Source organism: Entelurus aequoreus, linkage group LG09 (assembly GCF_033978785.1).
Source record: "Entelurus aequoreus isolate RoL-2023_Sb linkage group LG09, RoL_Eaeq_v1.1, whole genome shotgun sequence".
In the NCBI taxonomy this organism is placed as follows: domain Eukaryota; kingdom Metazoa; phylum Chordata; class Actinopteri; order Syngnathiformes; family Syngnathidae; genus Entelurus; species Entelurus aequoreus.
In genome coordinates, this window is record NC_084739.1 from 1,079,850 (window position 1) to 1,089,849 (window position 10,000).

General features: G+C 37.3%; 1 protein-coding gene across 1 annotated transcript in view; it reads right to left on the bottom strand.

Moving 5' to 3' along the window:
• Positions 1 to 10,000, bottom strand: part of LOC133657825 (protocadherin-15-like) — a 176,061-nt gene that overhangs the window by 88,279 nt on the left and 77,782 nt on the right. Inside the window, exon 12 of the mRNA XM_062059606.1 lies at positions 6,248 to 6,382. Within this exon, the coding sequence (XP_061915590.1) occupies positions 6,248 to 6,382 (135 nt within the window). The remainder of the gene's footprint in view (positions 1 to 6,247; positions 6,383 to 10,000) is intronic.

The following is a 10,000-nucleotide window of genomic DNA, read 5'->3' on the forward strand; positions in this document are numbered from 1 at the left end:
GTAATTGCAAACCATGGTCAGGACCCGTCCCCCCCACCCGAAGGCGGAGAGAAGCTACCCTCTCGTCCACCGGGTTGAACTCCAACGTGCAGGCTCTGAGCCGAGGGGGCAACAAGAATTTCCGCCCCAGCCCGACGCCTCTCACTGCCGGCAACGCCAGAGTGGAAAAGAGTCCAGCCCGTCTCGAGAGAACTGGTTTGTCTGTAGTATTGGCAAAGTCGCAAATACTACAAAAAACATCTCACTGCCGGCAACGCCAGAGTGGAAGAGAGTCCAGCCCCTGGTTCCAGAGCCTTTGCTGTGCGTCGAAGTGAGTCCGACTATATCTAGCCGGAACTTCTCCACCTCGCGCACTAGCTCAGGCTCCTTCCCCCCCAGCGAGGTGACGTTCCACGTCCCAAGAGCTAGATTCTGTAGCCGAGGATCGGACCGCCAAGTGCCCTGCCTTCGGCCGCCGCCCAGCTCACATCGCACCCGGCCTCTATGACCCCTGCCATGGGTGGTGAGCCCATTGGAGGGGGGACCCACGTTGCCTCTTCGGGCTGTGCCCGGCCGGGCCCCATGGGGACAGGCGCTCGTCGTCGTGCTCCACCTCCGGGCCTGGCTCCAGAGGGGGGCCCCGGTGACCCGCGTCCGGGCGAGGGAAATCTGGGTCCTTTGCTTTTATTTTTCATGGACGTCTTCGAGCTGCTCTTTGTCTGATCCCTCACCTTGGACCAGTTTGTCTTGGGAGACCCTACCAGTGGGCATAAAGCCCCTGGTGTCACAGTCTCTGTTTGTGTCTGTTTGTCTCTGTGTTTGTCTTTGGGAGAGTGGGCGTGTTTTGGGCGTAGGCGTGGCTCCAGCTCTCAGCCTGGCACAGCTGATCCCAGCAACCTAATCACTCACCTGCCTGCCATCAACTCATCAGCTGCAGCCTTCAAATGTTTGGACTTCACTCGGCGCAATCGCCAGATCGCTCACCTTTCTACATGTGGTAACGCTTCTCGCCCGTTTGTTCTTGAATTCTAGCACTTTTGGATATCTTGCGAATCTGCCATTTTTGTGTTTTTTTGGCTCCTCATTCTACCCATGTTTTTTCCCTCTGCCTTCAGTTCCCTACCTGCCGTGTGTGCCTCCTCAGCCTGCTAGCCACAGCCTGCTAGCCACAGCCTGCTAGCCACAGCCTGCTAGCCTCAGCTTGCTAGCCACAGCCTGCTAGCCTCAGCCTGCTAGCCACAGCCTGCTAGCCACAGCCTGCTAGCCACAGCCTGCTAGCCTCAGCCTGCTAGCCACAGCCTGCTAGCCACAGCCTGCTAGCCACAGCCTGCTAGCCACAGCCTGCTAGCCACAGCCTGCTAGCCTCAGCCTGCTAGCCTCAGCCTGCGAGCCTCAGCCTGCTAGCCTCAGCCTGCTAGCCTCAGCCTGCTAGCCTCAGTGTGCTCTCCTGGACTGCCAAGCCAAGGACTACGAGCTCCCTCCTTTACCTCTGGTTTTATTAATTATAACACTTGAACTTTAATTCTGCTTGTCTTTTCTTCATTTGGGTCCACCAGTTTTACCAACCGTGACACCTGGACAACATAGCTCCTAGGATCATTGGGACACGCAAACTCCTCTACCACGGTAGGGTGGCAGCTCAGAGAGGAGCAACATGCTTTTTGACAACGCTTAATCAATGTTGGGCTCTGACGTTGATTTGACCGTTGAAATTTGGTCATTTCCCAACCAATATTCTACAACACAAACACGATGTTGACACAACATGCTTTTTGACAACGTTTATTCAATTTTAGGATTCAACCTTCATTTGACCATTGAACTTTGGTCATTTCCCAACCAACAACGTTGTCTCAATCTACAAACCCCGTTTCCATATGAGTTGGGGAATTGTGTTAAATGTAATTGCCTTTTATTATTTTCAACTAGCATAAGAAATGAAAGATAGATATTTATTAAGATGACAAAAATAAAAGAAATGAAGATATAAAACATAATATAATGGGAAAAAAAGAGAAATTGAAAAAATAAATGAATATAAAAAATGTGTGGATAATTGCCTTTTATTATTTTCAACTAGCATAAGAAATTAAAGATAGATATTTATTAAGATGACAAAAATAAAAGAAATGAAGATATAAAACATAATATAACGGAAAAAAAAGAGAAATTGAAAAAATAAATGAATATAAAAAATGTGTGGATAATTGCCTTTTATTATTTTCAACTAGCATAAGAAATTAAAGATAGATATTTATTAAGATGACAAAAATAAAAGAAATGAAGATATACAACATAATATAACGAAAAAAAAGAGAAATTGAAAGAATAAATGAATATAAAAAATGTGTGGATAATTGCCTTTTATTATTTTCAACTAGCATAACAAATGAAAGATAGATATTCATTAAGATGACAAAAATAAAAGAAATGAAGATATAAAACATAATATAACGGAAAAAAAAGAGACATTGAAAGAATAAATGAATATAAAAAATGTGTGGGTAATTGCCTTTTATTATTTTCAACTAGCATAACAAATGAAAGATAGATATTTATTAAGATAACAAAAATAAAAGAAATGAAGATATAAAACATAATATAACGGGAAAAAAAAGAGAAATTTTAAAAATAAATGAATATAAAAAATGTGTGGAAAACAGTATACTGAGTTTTTCACATTGTTTTCTTATTTTTGTGTGTGTCACCAATGTATTGTCGTGGAGATAAAAGTCACTTTAAATGTCCATTTCGCGTTCTCGACTCATTTTCAAGAGGATATAGTTTTCGAGGTGGTTTAAAATACAAATCCGTGATCCACAATAGAAAAAGGAGAAAGTGTGGAATCCAATGAGCCAGCTTGTACCTAAGTTACGGTCAGAGCGGAAAAAGATACGTCCATCACTGCCTCTCAAGTCCTTCACTGTAACGTTCCTCATCTACGAATCTTTCATCCTCGCTCAAATTAATGGGGTAATCGTCGCTTTTTCGCTCCGAATCTCTCTCGCTCCATTGTAAACAACGGGGAATTGTGAGGAATACTAGCTCCTGTGACGTCACGCTACTTCCGCTACAGGCAAGGCTTTTTTTTATCAGCGAGCAAAAGTTGCGAACTTTATCGTCGATTTTCTCTACTAAATCCTTTCAGCAAAAATATGGCAATATCGCGAAATGATCAAGTATGACACAGAATGGATCTGCTATTCCCGTTTAAATAAAAACAAATAATTTCAGTAGGCCTTTAAATGACACGTACGTATAATCAACGTCGTATCAATGTCTCCTGCCTGCAGGATTGCTACCTGTTTTCTAGTGTTTCTAGCCATTATTTTTCTTTACACGTGCAATAAAATGTTCTGTTGTGTGGGCTTTACAGCAAGCACTCATGTATTTGTGTTTCAAACCGGGTTAAACCTGTCCCAGACAAAATGTGCTCCTAAAGTTTGTGTTAACTTTACAAGCGCCGCGATGGAGTGACATTATATTTGAACCTACATAAAGCTCACCTGAAGGACAAGCTGGGAACTGAGCAAACACAATTTTATATTTTTTATCTACTTCTTCAGTATTTGATGAGGAGAGCGACAAAATAAACGATAAAAAAGTCAGAAAGTAGAAGCAATATTAAAAAGCGGAAGGCTGCGGCGGGGAATTGCTTTCTCCCTGCAAATGTTGAACTGTGATGACAACAATGAAGTGACTTATTATACAACCTGGGCGTCTTTAGGAGCAAGCTCTCATTTACAGGAGATTGTGCTTTAAATCTCTGCTCGGATCATCATAATGCACACACTGGACGTATGGGATAGTCTATCGGTCGCCACGGAACAAACAGCAGTGCTTCCTGTTAGATAATTGATCTTTGACTCTATTTTTGCTGCATAGTAATTCCCGAAAAATAACCAGTCTGCTCCTGTTATACCTACGACTAAATTATAATTTGTGTGTTGTTGTGTGTCCTTCAAGGCCTACTGAAATGATTTTTTTTTATTTAAACGGGGATAGCAGATCCATTCTATCTGTCATACTTGATCATTTCGCGATATTGCCATATTTTTGCTGAAAGGATTTAGTAGAGAACATCGACGATAAAGTTCGCTCGCTGATAAAAAAGCCTTGCCTGTACCGGAAGTAGCGTGACGTCACAGGAGGTAATGTTCCTCACAATTCCCCGTTGTTTACAGTGGAGCGAGACAGATTCGGAGCGACAAAGCAACGATTACCCCATTAATTTGAGCGAGGATGAAAGATTTGTGGATGAGGAACGTTAGAGTGAAGAACATACATGCATATATTCATGCATACAGTATATACATACATATATATGTATGTATGTATGTATATATATATATATATATATATATTTATATATATATATATATATATATATATATATATATATATATATATATATATATATATATATATATATATATATATATATATATATATATATATATCTCAGTGACGTGCGGTGAGGTTCATGGCTGGTGAGGCACTGACTTCATCACAGTCAGATTTACAAACATATGAACCCTAAAGAGTATCTTATTCACCATTTGATTGGCAGCAGTTAACGGGTTATGTTTAAAAGCTCATACCAGCATTATTCCCTGCTTGGCACTCAGCATCAAGGGTTGGAATTGGGGGTTAAATCACCAAAAATGATTCCCGGGCGTGGCGCCACTGCTCCCCTCACCTCCCAGGGGGTGAACAAGGGGATGGGTCAAATGCAGAGGACAAGTTTCATTACACCTAGTGTGTGTGTGGCAATCATTGGTACTTTAACTTAACTTTAACTTTACACATACAAACTGTAGCACACAGAAAAGCACATTTAATTAAAAAAAACGTTATTATGGTCTTACCTTTACTTATAAATGAAGTCCATGCGCCGCTGTTGTGCTGGATTAATGCACCCCCGCCGTAGAATGCACCCCCTGACGGGAGTGTTGTATCAACTAAAGCCCACACTTGAACTTTCCACCTGCAAGATTGAATCTATTTAAAAAATGTATTTAATAAGAAGCCAAAAAGTGCAAAAACAATAATGTTTGTGTTGGAGGAGTTGTGAATGAATGAAATATGAAATCTGTGCTGCAGTCTGCAGGTGTACCTAATGTTGTGGCCCAGCAGTCATTCACAACTCCTCCAACACGAACATTATTGTTTTTGCACTTTTTGGCTTCTTATTAAATAACTTTTTTAAATAGATTCAATCTTGCACGTGGGAAGTTGAAGTGTGGGCTTTAGTTGATATAACACTCCCGTCAGGGGGTGCATTCTACGGCGGGGGTGCATTCTCTACCACCAGGAGGCGGGATTACTGCGAGCCTCAGCCAGTGCGTCTTCGCAGCCGTTTTATGAATGCTCAGCACAAGAAATACGTACAGTTGTTGACAAAAATACACTGTACATTATATACCTCAGCTAACTAAACTATGGAAATGTATAATATAATTCATATAGCAATACGGTCTCACTGCGCAGCAGGCCAGCAGTTAGCCGAGTCATTGCGCAATCCATGTTGAGGCACACAGTGACGTGCCTCAACTGGCACCATCTCTTCTCAGCATTTGAACGGCAAATGTGAAAATTCAGCGATTTTGAATAAAATTAATGTAAAACTGGTGAAGTTAGATGGAAAATAACTTTTTTGTTTAATCACTGGATACATATAACAATTTAATTAATTGTTTTTCTTTTTAATTTTTTTTTTCTTTCCACGATGGCACGTGAGGCCCCGCCTCACCTGCCTCCCCTGACTGCACGTCACTGATATATATATATATATATATATATATATATATATATGTATATATGTATATATGTATATATATATATGTATATATATATATATATATATATATATATATATATATATATATATATATATATACATATACCTACCACAGAACTTTCCTTCATAAGGTTTTATCTTTCCATGTGATGTCAGATGAAACAAAAATTGAGCTTCATGAATTTTGTTTTGTGACCAACAAGTGTGTGCAACAATCACTCTATCACAAAAAAATACGAGTTGTAGAAATAATTGGAAACTCAAGACAGCCGTGTCTAAACTTTTGACCACGACTGCACATTCAAGAGAGCACACACCACTTTTTGAGGACTGATAAAGGTGGTGGTGTGTGTCGGCTTTGCATCTGCAAGTTTTCTGACCCACGTCTTGGACAAACAGAAGCAAATAGGAGGAGTGGGTCAAAGGTCACCAGTGATGTATTGTACTACGCTACAAAGAAGCGGTTACCGTAAACGTGTAGGTCATCTGCCTCTCGCGGTCCACGGGTTTCAGCAGCCTCAGGTAGCGGATTATTCCAGCGGCGGTCAGGCTGAATATGGCCTGGTAGTCGTCTTGGGTTATCTTCAACATGGGGTCTTGAGTCTTGCAAGGAGGCGGGACAAAAAAAAAAGAAACCAGTCACCATAGCGACATGACTCGCCCCTCTGAGGGAGGAGGGAAAAAAAACCTGATGTTTTATCCAGAAATCAATGTTTTTTATCTTGAACGACATCATCAATGTGCTTTCACCATTAAAAACATCTTTTCAACAAAGCAAAATACCCTAAGACCAGCAGAAAAAAGCAAAACATAAAAAAAAATAGCTTTTGTGAAGATGCGTCTCCATCTTGCTTGCACAGTCTTAAATAAAAGTCCATTGTGGGGGTTCGATTAAAGTCTGACTCTCTGCGTTGGTAAACATCATGACTGAAAGGATTATTGATCCCATCTCCAAGAAAGAGTTTGTTTTGGCAAGATATGAAAGTTGTAGAGCTGTAGAGTCAACAAGCACACACACGTGCACACACACACACACACACTTGTATTTGTTACCTTCTTGAGACCTCGGAAAAATGCCTACCTCTTTAGGACCACCCTTTCTAGATATTTAAATATTTGTATTAACTAACATCGATAATATATACATAATATGTAAATATAGAAAAGCTTGTTGGGAAAAATTGTGCAATATTATGATAAAAGTTGGAATTTAACTCAACAACAGTCGCAATTTTACAAGAAAAGCTTAACATTTTGGCAACAAAAGTCACACAACTTGAAAATGTCGGCAATATTATAATGATAATCTGAATTTTACTTGGCAAAATTATGGCAAAAGTCATAATTTGTGTCGTTGTGGCTTGTGCAGCCCTTTGAGACACTCGTGATTTAGGGCTATATAAATAAACATTGATTGATTGATTGATAACTTCACTCAAATAATGTCACTATTTTACAAGGACATAAAAATTAATTGGCGATATTGCGATAGAAGTCAGACTTTTTTTATGCCAAATGTCACTGTTTTGCATTAAAAAGTAATAAATTACGTACAAAAAAGTAATATTTTACAAGAAAATATTGCAATATTACAGAAGCAGAAAGAATATGAGAAATTGTTCCCAATTTTATAAGAAACAAGTCACCACATTGTGAGAAAAAGACTGCTTTTAGTCATTTTTAAATTTTTTGTATTTATTTTATTTACTTCAATTTATTACAGTATGTCTCTATATACATTTTATTTTATTTTTTGTATTAATTTTGGCCAAAGTGGGCGCATTTAAATTTCTTAAACACACACACACACACACACACACACACACACACACACACACACACACACACACACACACACACACACACACACACACACACACATATACACACACACACACACACACACACACACACACACACAAACTTGTATTTGTTACCTTCTTGAGACCTCGGAAAAAAGCCTACCTCTTTAGGACCACCCTTTGTAGATATATAAATATTTGTATTAACTAACATCGATAATATATACATGCTATGTAAATATAAAAAAGCTTGTTGGGAAAAATTGTGCAATATTATGATAAAAGTTGGAATTTAACTCAACAACAGTCGCAATTTTACAAGAAAAGCTCAACATTTTGGCAACAAAAGTCACAAAACTTGAAAATGTCGGCAATATTATAATGATAATCTGAATTTTACTTGGCAAAATTATGGCAAAAGTCATAATTTGTGTTGTTGTGGCTTGTGCAGCCCTTTGAGACACTCGTGATTTAGGGCTATATAAATAAACATTGATTGATTGATTGATTGATAACTTCACTCAAATAATGTCACTATTTTACAAGGACATAAAAATTAATTGGCAATATTGCGATAGAAGTCAGACTTTTTTTTAATGACAAATGTCACTGTTTTGCATTAAAAAGTAATAAATTACGTAAAAAAAAAGTAATATTTTACAAGAAAATATTGCAATATTACAGAAGCAGAAAGGATATGAGAAATTGTTCCCAATTTTATAAGAAACAAGTCAACACATTGTGAGAAAAAGACTGCTTTTAGTAATTTTTTAATTTTTTTTATTTATTTTATTTATTTATTTTATTTACTTCAATTTATTACAGTATGTCTCTATATACATTTTATTTTATTTTTTGTATTAATTTTGGCCAAAGTGGGCGCATTTAAATTTCTTAAACACACACACACACACACACACACACACACACACACACACTTGCATTTGTTACCTTCTTGAGACCTCGGAAAAATGCCTACCTCTTTAGGACCACCCTTTCTAGATATATAAATATTTGTATTAACTAACATTAATAATATATGCATATTATGCAAATATAAAAACACTTGTTGTGAAAAGTGAGTTGGAATTTTACCAGAAAAACTTTGGCTTAGAATTTTGTCAGTATTATAATAAAAGTCGTAATTTTACTCAACGCAAGTCAAAAGTTTACAAGAAAAACTGAGCCTTTGCGCAATGTTATGATAAAAGTTGGAACTTTACTCAATAACAGTCGCAATTTTACAAGAAAAGCTTAAAATTTTGGCCACTTTATGAAAAGACTCGACAAAAAGTCACAATTTTATGAGAAAACTTAAAAAATGTGTCAATATTATAATGATAATCTGAATTTTACTTTGCAAAATTATGACAAAAGTCATAATTTCACTCAAAATTGTTTACAGTTTTACAAGGACAACAAAACAATAGTCAACTTTGGCTTAGAATTTTAGCAGTATTTTAATAAAAGTCGTAATTTTACTCAACGCAAGTCAAAAGTTTACAAAAAAACTGAGCATTTGTGATAAAAGTTGGAAATTACTCAATAACAGTCGCGATTTTACAGCTTACAATTTTGGCGACTTTATGAAAAGAGTCGCAATTTTACCCGACAAATGTCACAATTTTATAAGAAAACTTAAACATTTCAGCAATATTATAATAATAATCTGAATTTTACTTGGCATTTTTTGAGACTATAAAGTGTTATATGTTTGACTAATGTCGCAATTTTACAAGGACAACAAGACAATTGGCAATATTGCGATAAAAGTCAGATTTTTTTTTATGACAAATGTCACCATTTTGCATTAAAAAGTAATAATTTTACATAAAAAATTTGATATTTTACGAGAAAATGTTGCAAAATTACAGAAGCAGAAAGAATATGAGAAATTGTTCCCAATTTTATCAGAAAAAAGTCGACACATTGTGAGAAAAAGACTGATTTTAGTTAATTTATTTTTTTAAATTTTTTAAATTTTTAAATTTTTTGAAATTTTAAATTTTTTTAAAAATGTTTTAATTTTTTGTATTTACTTCAATTTATTACAGTATATCTCTATATACATATTTATTTTATTTTTTGTATTAATTTTGGTCAAAGGGGAGCATTTCAATTCCTTACACACACTTGTTATTTCATATGTTGACCAGAGGGGGAGCACTTCAAATTTGTACACACACTTTTTATTTCATATGTTGACCGGGGTGGGGAAACCTTTTAAAACCGACACACCGTCAATTTGAATAATCCATCCTTTTTGGGACCACCCCCATTTTGATAGGTTTCACCACCAGGGGATGCAAATGAGATCTAAATTGTTTGTTTTTTGTAATGTGCTAAAGGTCAATGACAAAGGAGTCAGGGACCACAGATGGCCCTTGTGCCGCACTTTGGGCAACTCAGCTGTAGAAGC